The sequence below is a fragment of the Trachinotus anak genome, unplaced genomic scaffold (genome assembly GCF_046630095.1).
Source record: "Trachinotus anak isolate AG129_WGS33_773 ecotype Australia unplaced genomic scaffold, CSIRO_AGI_Tana_v1 ptg000032l, whole genome shotgun sequence".
Classification (NCBI taxonomy): Eukaryota; Metazoa; Chordata; class Actinopteri; order Carangiformes; family Carangidae; genus Trachinotus; species Trachinotus anak.
In genome coordinates, this window is record NW_027273883.1 from 14,711,572 (window position 1) to 14,732,802 (window position 21,231).

General features: G+C 39.6%; 2 protein-coding genes across 2 annotated transcripts; one reads left to right on the forward strand and one right to left on the reverse strand.

Moving 5' to 3' along the window:
- Positions 1-313: 313 nt before the first annotated feature.
- On the reverse strand, positions 314-3,265 carry LOC139612926 (sperm-associated microtubule inner protein 4). Its single transcript, XM_071469085.1, has 6 exons — positions 2,977-3,265; positions 2,822-2,851; positions 2,580-2,704; positions 1,599-1,811; positions 1,347-1,435; positions 314-1,265 (listed from the first exon to the last, which is right to left on the reverse strand). Exons 1-6 carry the CDS (start codon positions 3,066-3,068, stop codon positions 351-353), a joined length of 1,464 nt encoding a protein of 487 aa, XP_071325186.1. The 5' UTR covers positions 3,069-3,265; the 3' UTR covers positions 314-350.
- Positions 3,266-7,097: 3,832 nt separating this feature from the next.
- pde11al (phosphodiesterase 11a, like) lies at positions 7,098-20,310 on the forward strand. The gene is made up of 20 exons (XM_071470517.1): positions 7,098-8,186; positions 9,049-9,207; positions 10,397-10,486; positions 10,810-10,950; positions 11,059-11,123; positions 11,389-11,509; positions 11,778-11,853; positions 11,939-12,006; positions 12,110-12,202; positions 13,167-13,217; positions 13,441-13,587; positions 13,702-13,809; positions 14,780-14,889; positions 14,975-15,065; positions 16,732-16,832; positions 16,984-17,061; positions 17,163-17,226; positions 18,210-18,284; positions 18,454-18,537; positions 18,641-20,310. The coding sequence occupies exons 1-20, from the start codon at positions 7,413-7,415 to the stop codon at positions 18,971-18,973; spliced, it is 2,829 nt and encodes a 942-aa protein (XP_071326618.1). The 5' UTR covers positions 7,098-7,412; the 3' UTR covers positions 18,974-20,310.
- Positions 20,311-21,231: the final 921 nt, after the last annotated feature.

Here is a 21,231-nt window from a genome sequence, read left to right on the forward strand (position 1 = left end):
CTGTAAAATTTGAATTTTTCATTTTTGAACTTTGTTGTATGAATTTGAACAATCCAATTTGAGCATCCTGTTTTTTTTTGTCAATCAGAATTTGATATTTCAGGAACTGAAGTTTCTATGTGAGATTGTAAAACCTAAAACACTTCAGTTTTTGAAACTTCAGTTTTAGATGACAAGGAACTTCAAAAGAAGGAAAGTCAAACCATATAAATTCAGATTAGATGATTTTTTTTTAAAGTAAAACATTTCATAAATTGTTCAAATTAAAAAATTAAGTATCAAGTGCTGGTAAAATTTTACAAATAAATATTGAAGTGTTACTGCTTTCTTCTATTGATGTGAAAATGAGGTCATCCATGGAGGTAGTAGCAGTTGATCCCATAAAAGTTGTGTTTTTTCCCTCTAACTACATTGTCCCTCAGGTTCACAGCAGCACGTTTGATGGAGTTATTGAAGTTGCGATGGACTTCTGACTTACTGAATGAATTTTGAATGTCCAGGAGGCTAAGAGCTGCATTTTCTCTGCCCATAGTCGCAACTCTGTCCACTGGGTGAATGCCAGGGAGGGCAGGAGGCCTCGGCAGGATGCAGGGGTTGGAGATACTGTGTGACAGCCCTCTGACCTCTGCTTGTTTTTCCTGCTCTGAAGCGTCCCTTGATAATAATTCAGTATGTAGGTCAATACCTGCTTGGTTTTTGGCTACAGCTGACAGGCTCAGACTGGATGAATTTCCTCCAACTTTAAAATACTGCTTTTTGTGACTTTGTTCATCACGGAGCTCCATCAGGCTTTTCTCTCCCTGGGAAAGTGGGCGGTTGTGCAGGTCCAGGGGTCGCTCTGTGTCTGCCAACCAGGCAGTGTTAGCCTTTTGGCTGCTCTGTGACATGGATACTTGCATGAGACTTTCATCAAATTGGACTTTGCTGTTTTCTCTCTCATGGGTAAAGCATTTGCAATGAGTTTGTTGTTTGTGTGAGGCCTCCTGGGACAGCTCAGCGCTCTGTGCTTCTGTCGAGCCAGCGCTGTTCTCTGATTGACTAGGACCCTTTGGATTTAAATCTGCCTCATTATGCTTAGCTGTGATCTCTTGTGGCCCATGTTGGTTTATAATCACTGTAGCAGTGCCTTGCTTCAGAGGCATAGATGGATTTAGGTGTTCAGCAGCAGAGGGACTACAGGCGGTCCTCCCCTCACAACTCCCCTGTCTATTTCTACATCCTTGTTTTGGTTTAGAAGGAACAAACACAGGACCAGACCTTTCTCTCTGTGGGGAAAAGAGCTCATTAGGATCAGTGCTGCACACTGTAGATGTTACTGTAAAAAATGCTGTTTGCAAGTATTTTACCAGTAGTACAATGTGTGAATTCATCCCAGCTTGCGCTCTCATTTTTTCCTTGAAGCCATCTATCTTCAAAGGATTTGCTGGCCTAGATCCTTAAAAAATATCAAATATTTATACTAGATTATTGATTATTGACTTCACAGAAATCCAATCACTAGACTTTGCTTCATAAATTCTAATACCACACTGTACTCTGTATTCTTGCATGTGCATTTCTAGCTTCCTGCTAATAATAAAGTGTTTAGGCTTCATTACCTGGGTAGTGCATTTGGTAAGAGGTGACCCAGTGAGTCCTCTCCAAACTTTTCAACATGTTGCTAGTCCGCTCTGATGAGGAGAAATCCCAGTCAGGATGTTTAGGGTTGGGCAGCACTGTCTTTGGAGGAGTGGGGTAGACTTGGTTCTCTCCCTTCAGTGGCTTTGTATGCTGGAGGAAGTTGTCGTAAGATATAACTCTGTAATGGTTAACTGCAATGGCAATGTGAGACCATATAATTTACCACTCACATTTAAATCCTACTTATCTGACAGAACACAGTGCGTCTCCTATAGTAATACTATAACAGCATACTCCGATGTGAAATTTGGAATGCCCCAGGGCCCTCTGCTTTTCTCTGTTTGTATTCACCTCTTGGCCAAACTATTTGCAGTCATGGAATTCATTTCCATTGTTACACTTATGATCAATGCTATATGTGCCTACTATGTCTGATCACTCTTCTCAAATTATGATGTATGCTATGAAAAGTTTGATGTTTTGACATTTTAAAAAACTCTTGACAGCTGTGTGATTTCTCATAGTCTGACAGCCAATAATCTGTGTGTCACATTTGATCCTACTCTCCCCTTCAATTAGCACATTAAAAAAATCACCAAGATTTCCTTTTTTTTTTAACCTATAATATAGTTAAAATGTGGTCTTTCTTATTATTTTACAACTTCAGGCTTTGCACCTGCGTTGCCATCCTACCACCAATGGGTTGGCATCAGTCTCAACAATTCAGTTAACCCCAGTAAATACAGTACAGTCCATTTTGTCCTGCCTGGTTATGCTCAAGGTTTCTGCTTCTAAAAAGGAAGTTTTTACTTGCCACTGTGTCCAAGTGCTTGCTCATGGTGGGAAGTGTTGGGTCTCTGTCCCGATATTATAAATAGTATGGTCTAGACCTGCTCTATATGAAAAATGCCTTGGGATAACTTCTGTTGTGATTTGGTGCTGTATGAATAAAAACTGACTTGACTTTACTCTCACTCTTGTCTCAGGGTCATCTGGATAGCGGAAGGATGGGAACATTGCAAACCGGGAGATGTGGGATGAATAGGGATGTTCCTTTGGAGTTTCAATCTTGATCATTTTCTCCCTGTTTTAGGTACCAGGAAATTAAACACAGATGAAGTCTCCCAAATGTTTGAGGCAGATATGGGAAAACTTAAATGCAAGAAAACAGTCCATTATGTGTTCATGCTCGAGTACTCACGCTATATTTATATCAGTTGGTTTTGGTATCCTGAGAAAAGAAACAAGATATTTGTTATTTTGTATCACCACTGAGGAATGGATTTTTATAGGATTTCAGTGAATTTGTTTATAGTTCAGAATTGCAATATTTATAATGAATCAGTAGCTACTCACAGCTGGTCATTGAGATGAACTTTACTTTTTTTTCTGCCTGCATTGCTATAAAGCTGTTGATTGGTGATTTGCCTGTGAAGATAAAATAACATTTGATGTATCACAATTTTAATACTGCACTTTTAAAAAAAAAAAACTTTTCTGTGCAGAATATTTCTAAACTCACTCAGGTATGATGGCACCGCCATAACCACAGTGATAATGGCCATTTAAATCAGGTGGGATGCTGTGGTTTAGTGAAGACTGCGGCTCCATCTGGCTGTTGGAGCTCTGACTTAGAATGAAAGAGGGTGAAGGGAGGATGAAACGCTGAGGAAGGAAAAGTATGAGGACAAAAATACAACAAATTAAACCAAATCCATGGTGAGACCTTGTCTGCTAATGAGTGTTATTGTTTTGTCTCATTGTTTTATTATGAATATTAATTGACAACAATTTATCATGAATGTTTTGGGTACTGTAGTCTGACGATTGAAAATTTTGACAGAGCCAAGATGGCGAAGATATTTCATTAGGCAGTTCTTAACTGTCACACAACCAACCTGGTTCATAGTTTAAATAGCATATTCACACATGAGTATATAGCATTATAGGAGGTATTACAGCATAAGTTATGGAGTAGATAAAACTGCAAACATGTCCTCTTTCTTTCCATCTATGAAATAATTACACAACAAAATCACAAAATCATAGTGGCATAGAGGAACTCTAATGGATAAATTTTCTTTTACCGCTTTTTGTGAATAGCAAGAAACTAATCCAGAGAAGTTTCTTTCATCCTCCTGATGCAGAAAGTGGCAGCAGTCAGCTTGGTCCAGACGGATAAGAGTGGAAACATTGAAGGCTTCGTTGACAGAACAGGACTCCCTTGTCTTTGCTTGTGAGGTGGGTTTGAACCCCTGGGACAGCCAGAGTGACAGTGTTACAAGAAACAATAGGATCTGAGTGAGTGACACCCAATCCAGCCCATGGCACATTGTATGTGAGCAGAGGTGTGGCTTAAAAAACTAAGGAGTACTGCGCAACCATTTAGTTTGCTCACATTAATTTTGTCCCTTTTTGTCCCTGTTGTGCAGGCTCACCAACTAGAGATCGACATGTGCTGCTGGTTGATTATTTCAGTGTTTTCATATCCAGTAGGCAATCACTGCTCACTGCTGCCCGTCACCAAGCGTGGTTCTGATAATATTACACATTCACAATGTGGTGAACTCATACAACTAAGGGTGGAAAGAAAGTCGAGCTGGCTGCAACCAGCACATACTGACACCAGATACAAGCTGTGTGCAGGTGGTGCTTTGTTACAGGAGTCATGTTTCATTGTCTCCATTCCTATGCAACATAGAAGCAGTTTTACATCCGGCCTAGACAATGCCAAAAAACTTGTTCAAAGAAACTTTCAGGGAAAATCTACAAGATAGTTTCCACAAGCCATCATGTTCTTGTCTTGATTTAGAAACTGTGTGCTCATTATGTGGAACATCTTCTTCTGGGATTTAGTAGCCGGTTAGACGTGCGCTGTCCATGGTGCTGTCACTGCTTTCTTCCTTGTCTTTGGTGAACAGGACTAATATGTAGCTCTGGACTACACATCAAACTCTAAAATAACTAAAAGTGACCATTATGAAGAACATTTCTCCATTTCTGAGAAAGCAAAAGCTCTCTTTGATGAGACTGAAAATGAAATAATAGTGAATTAAAATGATCCCTTGCTTTATCGGAGAACCCCATGAAGCCAGATAGTCCTTAGTCATTATGGAATCAAATCAATTATATGACATTAAAGCCCCTGAAAACTCAATAATTCATATCTTAATAATTTCACCATAACATTAAAGATTCATGACCAAATAAGCCACAATTGAAGTAAAAATGACCTCTTAAGAGTTTACATTCAAAAGAGTTTACATTCAAAAATTCAGCTAAGCTGCTTCATCAGGACTACACTGACAGTGACTAAACAAAGAGGCTTACTGACTGTCATCAGATTCTGCTTCAAATGTTGCTTATTCCCATTTGGTGCACAGAGGTACCCACCCCCTTAAAACCAGTGAGCAGGGAGGGGAAAAAAAGAAATACCAAAATCTCCCATGTGAAATGAGTAAAACTGTTGCAAACTAACTTTAGCAGAAAAAAATGTGTTCATCCCACTACTCAAAGTAAGAAGTTGTTTGAAAAACCTGAAAACTGCATCTAAATACCAGTTTTCAATCAGTGCGCAGCCAAGAGTTATAATCAATTCAGCTGCCTCTCCCTGGACGTAACGTAGACTGCTTTCCAAGCAGCAAACCTTGTCTTTTTTGTTGACCCTCACAAGACCCATACTCTGCACTCTGCTTTTTAATTGGGATTCCCAAGAGACCTTGTCCAAAGTCTCAGCAAAACACCCAAGTCTTATCAAGCAGGCTAAGCTAAGTCCAGTAACCAATTACCCTGCTCTGCCCCAGCGGAACCGCCGCTCTTTGGATTACATTTCCTGCTGCTGCATTATAAATGTGCCACGGGCTGCAGTGATTTCCCTTATATTAAGTTATTGTGAAGATTCAGGTTGATGCTTAATGCACACACCTACAGGAATTCAACTTAATCTGTAGTTATAGTTACCTCTTCAATAACCTCAGAAATGTGAGAAATTAATTCACCTCTCTCTCCAGAAGAAAAATATGTTACATTGGTTATTTTCTCCATTCATGTTGCAAATTGCCAGCTTAACCCCATGGGTCAAAAACCTTGTCAGAGACCCAAAGATTAGCTTTGTGCACCAACGGCCCAGAAACCAACTAGTACTCCCAGAGTGCTACCTGGCCCCAGCCCCAGGTTTGCTGTGCATTAATTCATTTTTCATGATTCGATTTCTAACATTTTATTTCAAAAATATTCACCATGTAAGCACAATATAAACTAAAATAATTACAATGTGAATTGATACAAAAAAAAAGTTCTTAAAATTCCATTTTGTCACATGGCCTTTGCATCAAATCTGTATAATGAAACAATTAAGTTTGGGTGACTTAAACCACTTTGTTAAGATTAGGGAAGGATTGTGGTTGTGGTTAAAGACATGAGCATTGACTGTTGCAGTGGGCTATGGAGTCAGACTCTTCATACCAACTCCATTCTGATGCAGCTGCCTGCATTGCCCAGCTGATAATCCGTCCTCGCCTTGCTGGTAGAGTACGAGCTTCTTCACAGAGTGGAGACATGGAGGCATTCATGCTGTTTCTTTCATGCGAGCAGAGAATGAAAGAATAAAAGATGAACCTGTGAACCTGCACCACAAAGCACACAGCTCTGGAAAATATTTCATTAATTTCATATCTCAAAAAACACACATGTCACAACCACAGAGGTACAGCCAAGTGAGTGGGTGTTTGTACATGTGAATTGTGTGTGTTAGCTGTGTGAATGTGTGGGGAGGTGAATGCGAGGAAGAAGGTAGGTGTCAAAAAAAAAAACAACAAACAGTATTGTGATGTTATAATCACAAGGCCACTTGACTCCGAGATAACACAAAGATGTGTTTCTCTCCATAATGGGAACTACTTTGAGACAAATCACATCCATGTAACTTCTTTTCACACCCGCAAAATGTTTTTCCTTATGCATGCAATTTAAGGCAAAAAATGTGCAGGAATTTAACCATTTTCTTTGGCTAATCTCTTTCTCTCTTCATCCATTCAGTCATATTCTGTGCCCTTGAGTTATTCACAAGGCAAGGCAAGGCAAGGCAAGGCAAGGCAGTCTGTCTGTCTATCTATCTATCTATCTATCTATCTATCTATCTATCTATCTATCTATCTATCTATCTATCTATCTATCTATCTATCTATCTATCATGGAGGAACAAGCATTTTAACCTATAGATGTACTGTGTGGCTGTCACTGTGTGTGTATAGGCTACATCTTACCCAGGCACATTTCTCCTAATGTTCACTATAAATTCAGAAAAATGCGCCTTGCCTGCACTTTTTACGTGTAAATGAAACATCAGATTCGTGCTCGGTTTTGATTGGAGCCCTGCACATAGTGTCTCTGGTGGTATAGAATAAAGGGAGCGAGCGAACAGTCTGCCCTGCTGTATTTTTTTCAGTTTCTAAGGAGAATATATAGGCGCCGTGTTTTTCTACACCTCTGCATAGTATTCTAGAGAAACCCCCAGAGACGCAGCTCAATCCCGCTTGACTGACAGCTGTAGCTCGTCTCTCAGGCGTCACCAGTCCCGTCTCACATAAACTGAACGTATGTGACCACTTCTGCTCCCAGTATTTCAGGGAAGAACACACTATGGACCGGCTCACATGGGGCGACTGAATAAATGTTTTGAGGACAACACTTCTCTGAGAAGCTCGGCTGCAGCCCCCCCCGGTCATCCCCTCCTCTAACACTTGTTCTATTACACTTGAGTGTCTCATTTGGTCTTCACAGCAGCTTTCACCATGACAACATTTGACTTCTCGGACGTAGAGGCGTTTTTGGACTGCCATCCAGATCTCTTCGAGGAGTATCTCGTTCGAAAGGCGAAATGTGATCAGGTGAGCAGGTGGTTGAAGGAGCATCAGCCGTCGAAGGTGTCCACTGCTGAGGAGAAGCGCGGTGCTGCCAGGGACCCGCTCTGGCCGACCAACCCAGACGGGCTCCGGCGCAGATCGTCCCACATGGAGCTGCGACGGAATTTCGCCCGGTCCAAAGCCACCACTGCACACCGGACCTACGACGAGCATGTGAGCCTGAGCGAACACGAGTCCCAGTCCAGCATGAGGCGGCGTGCGCTCCTGCGTAAAGCCAGCTCCCTGCCTCCGACCACTGCGCACATCCTTAGCGCTCTGCTGGAGTCCAGGGTCAGTGTGCCCCAATACGCGTCCAGCGCCATCGAGTACAAATACAGACTCAAGGAAACCAACGAGAGGGAGTTCTTCTTGGAGTTAGTGAAGGATATCTCCAATGACTTGGACCTGACAAACCTGAGTTATAAGATCCTGATCAATGTGTGTATCCTGGTGGATGCGGACAGGTGTTCGCTCTTCCTAGTCGAGGGACCCGCGCACAAGAGGACGCTGGTGTCCAAATTCTTTGATGTGCACTCAGGCACCACAGTCAGACCGTCCTCCAGCACACTGAACTCCAATGAGGTGCAGGTGCCGTGGGGAAAGGGTATCATTGGATATGTGGCAGAGCATGGAGAGACTGTAAACATCTCAAATGCATATGAGGTAAATCTAAGCCTGGTCCACATTATTGTGATATTGACACATTTTTATAGTTGAATAAAAGTTAATTCAGTGGTATTTACAGTGTATGACATGATTCCCATGTGGGTATCAGACCTTTTATATATATATATATATATATATATATATATATATATATATATATATATTCAGCATAAACATTAAGTCCTCGTTGGAGGTGCCCTTTCGGTCCCCTAAAAAGTATCCACAAATGTTCTAAAAGAACGAATGAACATTTTAATCAGATGTTTTTGAAGTTCTTTTGCTGCCAGGGGTCATTGTTATACTGGACTGCACTGGAAACTGTCCCACCCCTCTGAGCTAAAACTTTTGCGCATGACCGTTCGCTCAACTCGAAGAAACGGAGAAAAGACACTCGGTAATTACCTCAATTATGTCAGAATAAAACAAAAAAAAAAAAGAAAAAAAAATCACTCTATAGTAGTCGAAGAAAAAAGGCAGGAAAGCAATCGTTATAATTCTCGCAGCTTCCCACAAGCTAGATCTCGTCTTATACGCTACCAGTTGCGCACCACATCATTATATCATGGCCCTGGGCTGCTGGGGAGGCTAAGGCAACACGATGACGCGGATCCCCCCTGAGGTCTATTACTGCAATAGTGTAGATATGTGTCAGATATGTGTATTATAGTTTTCTGCTTATAGTAAAAACAAGAGGCCTCCTGCAGAGCTGCGAGAATCACACCTAACAGCTGCACCGGAGCTGCGTTATTTCAAATGTATTGTGGGGATGTGCTCATGCGGAGCTACATGGTCAAATGTGCTGTGGGATTATGAATGTGTAATATTTGTGTAATGCGTGTTTGTGCGACCATTATTCCAGGATCACCGCTTCAGTGATGAGATAGACAAGTTAACAGGCTACAAGACTCAGTCCATCCTCTGTATGGCCATCTGTAATAGTGATGGAGAAGTCATAGGTGTTGTACAAGCAATCAACAAAAATCCCATGGGCACCCCGTTTACGGAGGATGATGAGAAGGTGAGGCTTTATTGGGTTTCTCAGATTCATGTTACCAGGAGGTTCTCACATTCACATGGATTTTATTGGTAATTTATCACCTTCAGTGTTATTGTAGTTATTTTGATCATTAAGGGCATTTTAGAGACAGAGTTAAAATTGGATTCTTGGATTCCTCAGCCACCACCACCATACACACTTATTGCAGGGAAGTGCTGGAGCCATGCAGCTGAAAACACAGTTGGTACTTTGAATCTTTTTAATGGCTGCGGAGAGGGGCAAAGTGTTCCCTTGGAAGCAAAATACCAGAAAAAATGAGGAGGGGAGGTCAACCTCTTACTCAAATGTGGAGCATTAAATATGTCTGGCTGTGCAATATATAGGCACACTTAGGAAACACATTTTGAGTGGATACATTTTCAATTGCTCCCTGAGCAATACACTTGAAATGGGTTCACTAGAAACTGCACGTATTACAGTTTCATTTATGGTTCCACAGCTTATGAATACAATTTAATTTCCTCCACTTTGGTGATGAGCATATAATATATTGTGATATGAAAAGTGTTGGCTTCTTGTTTAAGTGTGTAGCAAGGCAATAAAAAAATCTAAGGTGCTCATTTGAGTCACTTCAGGTGAATAAATAAATAAAAACAATCAAGAAAACTTTGTAGTTTACTTATCTCTGTAGAGTTTAGCTGCACTGAGAGACAACAGTTTGTCCACAAGGTGGCAGAATAAAGTTGTGGAAATTCATTTATTCTAAATTCATACAGAATGTTGTCTGACTTGCACTTCAAAGAATTTAAGTTTTTAGTCATGGTAGCTTTGTTTTATGATTTCTTTGTAAGTCAAAGCACCTAATATAGCTAACTCTAAGCTACTTCAGGGACTACTTTTGAGCAACCAAGACAACGAAAATAGAAAGCACAACCATCTTGATCTGTCGTCTTATTTAGACATTTCAAGGCCTTTGATGTCTAATCAAATACCCTCTGTCTCTAAATCAATACTTCATTAACAGGGAATCTATTTGGAAAGAAATTTGTGCAGAGAAACACCTGACTTCATTCTGACTTTCTACCTCTATCACATCACACTATTTTCTTACACTTTTCTCTTGTTTTATTGCTTTTTTAAGCATCTAAATAGCAATTTAACATTTATAGATCATGCACGCCTCTCACCACTGTTTTGTACTTTCACTTAGGTGCTGCAGATGTATCTACCATTCTGTGGGATATCGATTTCCAATGCCAAGCTGTTTTCGGAGTCTCGAAAAGAGTATGAAAGGAGTAGGGTAAGAAGTTGTAAATTGTGGATTTATAAAAATATGTTTTCTTGTCTCACAGCAACTGGAAGGTTAACAGTAACATTGCAATTTAAAAAAATCTTCAATTACAAAACTATGGATTTAAATCTATTACATTTCACTATAGACACATCAACATATGTTAAAATTACAGCAGTCAACAAATTTTATGAACATGTTACCACAAAAGGGATTTCACACAATGGCTGACAATACCCTTCTAATGCACCCTTCAACATTACACTTGATCATAAATGTGTCAACACTGTGTAATGAACACAGGTGATTAGTGTCCTTGTATCTTGCCTCAGGCTCTGCTGGAAGTGGTCAACGACCTGTTTGAGGAGCAGACTGACCTGGAGAAGATTGTCAGGAAGATTATGCAGCGAGCACTGACCCTCCTGCAGTGTGAACGCTGCTCTGTGCTTCTCCTGGAGGACATCGACTCACCTGTGAGACACCTGGTTCCTTATCGGCATTTCTTATGCACAATTATCCCCATCTTTGTTTGCTAAATGCTCTTTCTTGCTAGTTGTGAAGATAAATGTCTTTTTTTATAGGTTGTTAAGTTCTCCAAGACGTTTGAACTCATGTCTCCCCTGTGCAACATGGACCGTGATATCAGGTGAAATTCTTTAGGAGACCTTAATGGTTATGAAAGAGACAGTGTAGGAGACAGACATATAAATTCATTATTTACTTTATTTACTGTAGCAGCAGACGCGACACACAGTAAACAGATAGACATGGATGTGATGAGCATTCTTATAAATCCTTGACACTTTGATACATTCCAGCAAAACTAGTAAGAAAAATGAACTCACTTGAGCTGATGTTCTGCTGCATGTTTAACTGCTATTGTTTCCTGTTTGTGTTATTGGCCACATCAGCATGGAGAAGCTATCGTGCTCTGATTGGCTGATCAATAACAGCATTGCTGAGCTGGTGGCTTCCACAGGACTGCCTGTTAACATCAGTGACGTGTGTCAGGACCCACGCTTTGATGCTGAGGTGTGGACATATTACTCTCCCTGTTAAAGATCACACCGGTAGCAGACACAGACACAGAGCATAGCATCATTTTGTAATCTGCTTTAAAGTCGCACATACAGCATTAGTGTCCAGTGCTTGCATGTAATGTATTGTAATGAAGTTTTATTTAAAATCCAGTCAAGGTAAAAAATAATATGGACCTGGGCAGGTCTGTCAAATGATATAAAAATATACATTTCTAACAAACTCTCAGTCTTTCTCCATAGTTACTGTCCTCTCTTTACAGGCGGATCAGGCCTCAGGGTTTCACATCAGATCAGTGTTATGTGTCCCTATCTGGAATCGAACTCATCAGATAATTGGTAGGTTGATCAGAAATAATTGATTTGCCTTTACTGGAAACTGGTTTTCATGTTGTGGTCATTGATGCGTCTGTCTTTTCTACAGGGGTTGCACAAATTCTGAATCGACTGGACAGGAAGACTTTTAATGATGCAGATCAGAGACTGTTTGAGGTTAATTACTTAAAACTTAAATGGCATCTGCACTACCAAACATTGTTGCACTGGTTACACATGTTATGCCATATTTCTCTCTCTCTCTTTAAAATGAATGCAGGCATTTGTGATATTCTGTGGACTTGGAATCAACAACACGATGATGTACAATCAGGTTAAGAAGACTTGGGCCAAGCAGTCTGTAGCGCTGGATGTAAGCACAACAGCATGTTGATTATAACGAACTCTTGCCTTTTTTCAGCCACTGCTCCACCACTGTGGAGAACAGAACACAATGTTATCTTTCTTTGTTTGTGTATATGACTTTTTCAGTTGAAGCTTTCTTACATTTTCCCATTTTCTTCACTTTTCCCATTATTCATGTCTCTTTCAAAATATGATATAATACATAGGTAAATAGGTGACAAAAAAACAAAATACAAAAATACACCAGCTCCTTGCTACCAGTCATTTCAAACCCTCAGTGAGCATACCATGAGAGTATATTCTGCCAGTATTTAAACTATGATATGCACTAAAGCTTCATATAGCTCAAGCTATTTCCTCAAAAAACTGCTTAATGAAGTTGTTTTATTTGGACAAGCTGTGATATAAATAAACACAGATCAATTTTCATAGCCTGTGGTATAGAAAGTAATCGGCGGCATGGAAAAATCTCAGTCACGGAAGAGTGTGGTGTCACTGATTAATGCTAATTCTAACAGAGGCTCTTCACGTTCATGAGTGTCTCCATCTGTGTTCTGCTCTACTGCCCGGTATCTAACCTGAGCAGTTACATTATCCTCAGCAAACACTACTCTGCTTCTCTACTATAAATATTTCAGCCGCTTTCAGTAGTTCATGATAAATACATGTGCCAGTCTCCTCACCTCTCATCAAAGGCAACTCACTCTCCAGTATGTCTGTTCCACAATCTTTAAACAGGTGATTGTTTAAACAACTGATGGATCATTTTTTTTAGCCAGGAGACACAACATATAGCAGTAAACTGGTTTAAAAGTAAAGATGTAATTTGTTTGATCCTGATTATGTAACAAGATAAGTTCGAAAGACAGATTGCATCAAAATTCTTGGCAGATATTGATCATCTTCTGCAAAAGTGTCTTGTTGAGAGTTTTTGTATATCTCACTATATTTGCATGATTTCTGCTTTTTAGATGTTGTCCTACCATGCTACCTGCTCCAAAGTAGAAGTTGACAGACTCAAGGTAATCCTGAGGGATGAAGATTATGAAAATAGCATTTGTACATTCACATTATGACTATACTAACTTTCTGAAATGTAAACTAAGCACAAAAAGTACGTTTATATGCTTAGTTCATATAATCTGATACCTGTCTGTAGTTAAAGTATGATCTGTAAGTGTTTTATTGCCCCACTTCCTCCCTTTGCTGGCACTGTGATTGACAGCTCTGTCCTCTCCCCCTAAGGCAGCCAAGATCCCCCTGGGCAGTGAACTGGGCATCGACGAGTTCCACTTCAACGACTTCTCTTTGGACAATGACGCCATGATCACCGCGTCACTCCGAATGTTTCTTGAACTTGGTGTCGTGCAAAAGTTTAAAATTGACTATGAGGTGAGGCTCTTGGAACATGTCCTGTAATATGTGTCAATGTCAGGCGCTAGAGTTGACTGCATATATGTATGTGTGTATACTGTATATATCTCCTGTATATGTATGTTCTTGTAGGTTTTGTGCCGCTGGCTTCTGACTGTAAGGAAGAACTATCGGACTGTGGCGTATCATAACTGGAGGCATGCTTTCAATGTGTCCCAGTGCATGTTTGTTATGATCACAGTAAGTTTTAAGACACAGCCAGTCAAGTCAGATTTATGCCTATTGCTTTCAGCTAGCAACTCTATTCCAACCCACAGAGCTTTATTTTAAATTCTAGTGAACATCCCAAAAGTTTCAAAGATACCAAATATGTCAGGCTGAATTTTAGGGAAATGCTTAAAATGATGCTTAAGAAATCTAGAATATTTCCCCTGGATGAGAAAACTGAGCCCTGGGTTTGAATATTTCATTCAGTATAAACATTACAGTGTGTCCATGAAGAGCTGGAACGAGCTGATACAGAATATATACTGTGTATATGATGCTGACAGACAAAACAGCATAAGATAATTTTTCTTCTTTAAAGCTAATTGAGTAGAAATTGATGGAGGGAAGTGAATGTTCAGGGGTTAAACAAACAGTCTAAAGCTGATATCCATTTCCCAAAATAGGCAGATTTAAAAATAAAATGACCTAGCTTTCTAAAACGTGTATCTCTCATTTCTCTCTTTTATGTCACGAGGCCGCCGTCAACATCTCTTCATATTGGCTTTCAGTCTCAACTGTCACCCTCTAATAGAGCAAAGGCAAAATTCCACCAAAAGACACCATCAAGACTAAAGATAACACATTGGCGAGGTTATTCTTAAAAGCTGTCATGAGAAAAGTAACTCTCTGTGGACTTAACCCTTAAACAAATCAGTCAAATCAGCCAGTGAACAAAACATCATTAGGATGAAACACCACAGGAGAAACATCATTCAGAGAAAATTCAAAGGAGGAATTCTTCAGAAAAGTCTGCAGAAAGAATATTCAGCAAACATCAATAAACAAATTCACTTGCTATAAAAATGTCCTATCATGTCCTTTCAAATGGCAATAGGTAATACAATATAAATAATAATGAACAGAATAAATGCAGAATTAATGTTGCGGTCAACTCTGCTCTGTTGATGGATAAGAAGATGTGTATCTGCTTTGCTTTCGGCAGACAGCCAGTTTCCAGGATGTCCTGTCAGATGCAGAGATACTGGCCCTGATGGTTGGCTGTCTGTGTCATGACTTAGATCACAGAGGCACCAACAATGCATTTCAAGCCAAGTGAGTGACTCTATCCTGATGTGTGATAATAAACAGCCGTCCTATAGGTGACAGAAAGTTTCACTGCTCTGCTTTTTCCCTGCAGGACAGGTTCTGCTCTTGCTTTGCTTTATGGGACGTCAGCTACCCTGGAGCATCATCACTTCAACCACGCAGTCATGATCCTACAAAGCGAGGTCAGGAGCTGCAAGTATTTAATTTGACATGATATAACAAAATTCTTTATGGTAACTCTTCAATTAAATTTGAACAGATATTTGGAATAGAATTTGGCTGGATCTCAACAGCAGGGACAGCACTATAATTGTGAATGTCACTGACTGACTGACTGACTGATCGTAGTTCCACCACTGGTCAGCCCAATGCCACATCACTGAGTTGGAGTTTCCCCAATGGCTGTTGATCTTTCAAAATGAATTGGCGGGGGTTTACATCCTGCAGTACTGCCAACATAGCACATTTGGAGTGTACTGAACTGAGGCCACCTCTGGAGGTGCCCTTCACATCTGCATTGCGGTTCGCTCAACCTGTCCATTGTGAAAACAATGCACTCTAGGTTGGCTTTGCCTTTGACCATTGTATTTTGACCCTGCCATAGACAGATCACATGCTATTGCACTGGGATACTGTACCGTTGCCGCGGGTAATGACAGCAAGACTGGTGGATGAGGAGTAGTTTGGTCTGAGGAAATAATGGTAACCCTTTGATTTACAGACCATTGATAATGTATTAATTATGTAGTAATGTGACTAAATTACCAAGAAATAACTGTCAAGAAAAATCAGTAAAATCAATATAATGACAAGTTGTAGCAGTATAATTACCAGGAATTACTGGGTCATTTCTACCATAAAAGCTACTTTGCTAGTTGGAGTATTTAACATTAATATCCCTTATTACATTGTAAAGACAGGGTGTTAGCAGGCAACCGCCAACATGTCCATATTGTTGTTGCCCAAAGTAAACACAGCTGCCAGTTTTCTCGACATGACCAAGTGCTTTCAGTGTAATGAACCAAATGTATTTGTAATTTCCACAGTCTAACCTTCTAATAAGCCGAGAGCAGTGGTTGCCACCACAATAGTTATTTACCTAAAGCGAATGGTAGATGTGGTGGAAATGTCACCATAAATAGCACATAATTACCTGTCCACTGCCTGTAAAGTGCAGTGTGCATAGTTTCTTTGAAATATATTGCTAGTTTCAACATAAATAAGAGCAAAGTAATACCATGTAAATTAGAACAGCTTCATTAGAAATTGAGTTGTATTAAAATACATACTAGAGCAGGAGATAAGCGCACACGTAAAGGGAACCGGCTGACACTAAGCAGAATGCAAATAGCCTATGACACGTTCCAGTCATATACTAGGTTTTGACCTAGACTTGTTATAGTAAGAGAAGCAACATATATGATGTTGCATGTTACAAATGGCTTTCGTGTCACAAGGTGCTAGTGAAGCAGCTTTCAGGGTTTCTGTAAAAGTTTCTTCCACCATATATTCCCTTAAAAAGCAGCTGATCATCCATGACTACATGTCTGATCCCTTTTTGGAAACAGTTTCAACATGCCATGTGTCCTAGAGCACTGGTCACCAGTGACAGTATGAGTCTACTTTATTTGATCATCAGGAACTGTGCTCTCTATTGATTCATTTTACCAGAGGACAGAGAAAGTCTATACACATTGCTAATTAACATTGCTAACAGGAGCTTCATTTGACAGTGAGCGATGACTTTACCAATGCATTGACTCTGAGGAGACATTTTGGTCACTATTACTCATCCCTGCTTGTTTTTGTGTATGCGCCTACTATATACTGTGGTATTTTTTTTCACAGGGTCACAATATCTTTGCAAATCTCTGCTCTAAAGAGTACAGCAACATGATGCAACTACTGAAGCAGGCTATTCTCTCCACAGACCTTACCTTGCACTTTGAGTAAGTGATAATTTGAATAGTTTATTACAAATTCTTAGAAGTAATCAGATTATATGAATTTCTGTTTAATTATCAAGCGCTTGTGTTAAAAACTGTTTTCTTTTGCCTTTTAACATTTTTTGCATCCTTGACTGTCTCCTTGCCTTATAAGGCGCAGAAACAAGTTCTTTGAGTGTGTTCTGTCTGGAGAATTCATCTGGACCGATGAAGGACACAGAGAAGTTCTCAGGTTTCTATCTTTGTGCTAAATAAACCTGTTCTGTGCCAAAATCTCATTAAATGTGAAGAGCAAAACAAGTTGCTAGAAATGAGCTTTGATGCCATCAACAGGTCTATGCTGATGACAGCATGTGATCTGGGTGCCGTCACACGTCCTTGGAAGATATCCAAACAGGTTAGAGTTTCTCACATCTGTGCTTTCTTGTTGAAGGCTTGGAGATGTAAAAACATAGGCTGAATCTGGTTTAAAGAGGACCTGCACTGTGCAAGTACCCAGGAATCCAGAGATGTAGTTACCCAGATATTTCAAACTATGACCCACATGTGATGAAATCTTGACTTGACATGCTCCAATCACGGCATTGTAAGATGTCATATTGAAAAATCTCCAGATATGCTCCAGATTCTTGCAAGACCCTAAAAAGGATATCTTCAGATTCTTGGTTTTGGCGCAGTGTGGTTTGCATGTTCTCCCCTTTTCATACTGACAGTTTTAGGCTCCAGAAATGTACTTGTCCTCCAGAATGTTTCCTTGCCTTTTGCACAATGCATGTTTGGATATACATCTGTTTCCCTGTGGTCCTGACCATGGATGTATTAAGAGAGAGCTCAGTAAACAGGTTTAGAAAATTCATCCATCAATTTTCTTTTTGGTCAAATATGCATCAAAGATAGTGTCATAAACATTGTTGTGGTCTCGTTATATCTTTTTAACAGCCAAAAAGGAACAAAACAGCATTTTAACAAAGCCAAATAAAAGATATCAAGACTTATTTGCTTAAAAATGTCTTCCCTCAATTACCCCAGTGTAGGCCAAGGTGCAGCCTTCTAAAACTTTCAAAATAAACTTCAATTTAACCTGGTTTGGTTTGGTTTGTCAGGAAGTGTTTGATTCATGTTAAGGCTTACACTGCTTTTGGCACATTTATGTTTCCTGAGTCTTTAAAAGGGAGGTGGTGAGTCCATAGTTACCATGACCCATAGTCAGAATGACCACAATTATAATACCAGAAAAGGACTGGAATGTCACTTAAAGTAACTGTTGCACAAAAATGTAACAAAATACATGATGCACACCTTGGCTGTGATATCAAAGTGTTACATCATGTTTGAGTAAAATAATAAATACATAACAGTGGTTTAAATTGATGTCCCAAGGTTGCAGAGCTGGTGACAAGTGAATTCTTTGAGCAAGGTGACAGGGAGAGGTCTGAGCTTAAGTTGACCCCAGCGGTAAGTAAGCAAGCTTTCAAACTCTTGTCTTTCACTGTGGTTTTTCTCTAGCACATGGTCTTCTGTCTCATACTGACTTATCAGTATATACTCATTGTGACTTTTTGTGGCAAATGACTATAATGATTCTTTTGGTCATGGATGACAGAGGCTTATCACCTCCCTTTAGGCCATATTTGACCGTAATCGCAAAGATGAGCTACCTGCCTTACAGCTGGAGTGGATAGATGGCATCTGTAAACCGCTTTATCAGGTAGGTAACCCTCACTGTCTAAAGATAAACCTTTACTGTAAGTGTAAATAAAAGTATTATTTAGAGTTTGAATATCACCCACATTCTCCCTTGTGTCTCACAGGCACTGCTTAAGCTCAACAGGAAGTTGCAGCCGATGGTCGATGGGATTGATGCCAATCGAAAGAAGTGGCAGGAACTCTGTTCGTCCTATCAACAGACACACAGAGTCTCAGTGTCCAATCAGAGTACTGAATCAGATCAGAGTTCTGAGTCCCAGGAGGATGCAGAAACCAGTCAACATCAAGAGTCCAGACAAAATGTGAAGCCAGTCGAAAATGCCAAGTTTAGACCAAAGTCTAAGTGCAGTCAGGATCTGAAGTGCAGAGTGAACAGAGATTCCTGTGATGATCAACCAGCATCAGCTGGCAACACAACATCTGCAGGAAAGAAGTAAAGCAAGCATAGTGTTAAGTATAGGTTTATTCATTAAATGGCTCACGTGGGACTCTTCCCATATCTACCCTGTGATTTTCTAACACATGCACTACCCTAAAATGATTTTTAAAAATCTGGGTAAATTAAATTCAGTTTTCATTTGCTGAGCATATTGCTTCTCCAAAGTGTCACTGTGGTTAAACTCAGGAGGGGGAATAAAACCCACTTATCAAACTGTATTTAAAGGGCAGTTTCACCTACCTACCTATCTACCTACCTACCTACCTACCTAGATGTTTAAGAAAGAGAGTCTACTGTTGAAACCAAAGAGGGCCACTTATTACTGTAATATTTTGTAATGGGAACTGCCTCACAAACATAAGCCCATTGGAATGCCTTTACAAAACAAAAAGGAATCACTGTGATTTCTCTCTGTCACATAGATTGCCATCATGAATGTAGACCAGAGCCTTGATCTTGTCCCTCAATGTTGTCTTACCTCAGTTTCAAACCTATGGCTGCATGACATTATGTTCAGTGTTTGTAGGTAAACTGAGCCTTCAGCCGTCAACTTGTTGTGTGAATTGCATGTTTGTATCATGTGTGCGTAAACTACTAATAACAAATTATGAGACGGAGGAATACAAATAAGTAAAAGGGATAGTTTACTTTTCTGGAATATTTATACTTTTTGGCTAACTTCATTGTTCAGTATATCATGGAATTGCACACAGCAGCATTACTCTGAAAACATCCATGAGTTTATCTCCCCTTGGGTAAGAAGGAATTATAGCACAATTCTCAGAAAAATGAGCTATGCCTTTAGAAGACTGTGTACAGTGTATAGAGTTTGTAAAAATGCCTATGGTTCACATAAAGCAGAATGTGTATATACTGTATGTGAGCATTTGTCTCTATTGTTTGAGATTTATCATCACCATGTTTTGTAATTGAGACTGGACAGCATGCTGATTATGTTATGTTATTACTGCATGTATCATGTTTGATGTTGACACTGGACATTATCTTGATGCCTTTGACTGCCCTATGAGATTTGCTTTGCATGAAATTACTGTAAGGGAAATATTAAGTGTTGTTATGTAAGAGTATTGTTGCTGCACTATTGTTGAGAACTGATAAAGATTTCTATTTTCGATCACAGACTGTACCAAAATTAAACATTCATTATTTTTCATACACCAGACTCTATATTTATGCAAGATGTAGAATTGGCATTTTCTCCTGCTATTTATACACTGTGCACAAAAATACATTCTTAGACAGGTGTTAAATTTCTGATAAAAGGGAGCAAAATTAGCTCCAGCTGGTTTTGTGAATAAAATGCTGGCATGGACACTGATGTTTTGTGGTGCTTTGTTGTTTATGTATTGCAGCAAAGTCATGTAAGATTTTGATGGCTATTGTTCACAGTTACTGTAATTGTTACTTACAGTAATATTATGGTGCAAACAGTAAGGTCTTACATACTGATACAGAAGGGAGGCATATACATTAGATTATGACTTGAATCCACAAGGGTGTGAATACGCTAACTGCCACAAAGTGACAAAATAAATAAAATACATAAATGGATTTGAAATTTACTGTGAGTGCATAGAGGAAGCTACATGAGAATGGAACAAACTGCACTATACAGGAGATGGACACAATTAAAGTTCATAGGTAAATTTCCCTGCACTTTAATTCAATGTCTGTCTTTGATGTCAGTGTGCCAGTCCCTTATTTCATGTGTGACCTCTGATGAAACCACTGGCATAGCAGAGACAATTTACATGCACTTGCAAAGATGATGACGTATAGGTAGGAAGTCTGTGACAAACATTTCTACTCGCCACTGACACAGAACCAGCAGGTTATGTGCACCAAACATTTCAGTAGATATTATACAACAACAGATATCTAATATCTGATGTCAGTATCTGCTCACTGTGGGCTGTGGGGTGATTTGGCTGTTTGTAATTTATCACAAACTGAATTGGACTTTTTTCTTGTATATTAAGTTGATATAGAATAAAAGTGGTGCAAAGCTGACAAACTTCATTTTTTTTTAAATTTCAAGCTTTTTGTGAATGAAACAGATAAAGTATTTGCACCTCTGATACCCAGTCCAGTGATTGCACCATCTAGTTGGAATAACTGAGGAACAGAGTGCAGAGCAAAACAATATTTTATCCCTTCTATTAGACAATAAGCATAAAATTGTTAACTAGTACTTTCAAAATCATCTCATTATGGAGCTAAGAGAACAAAGCTCAT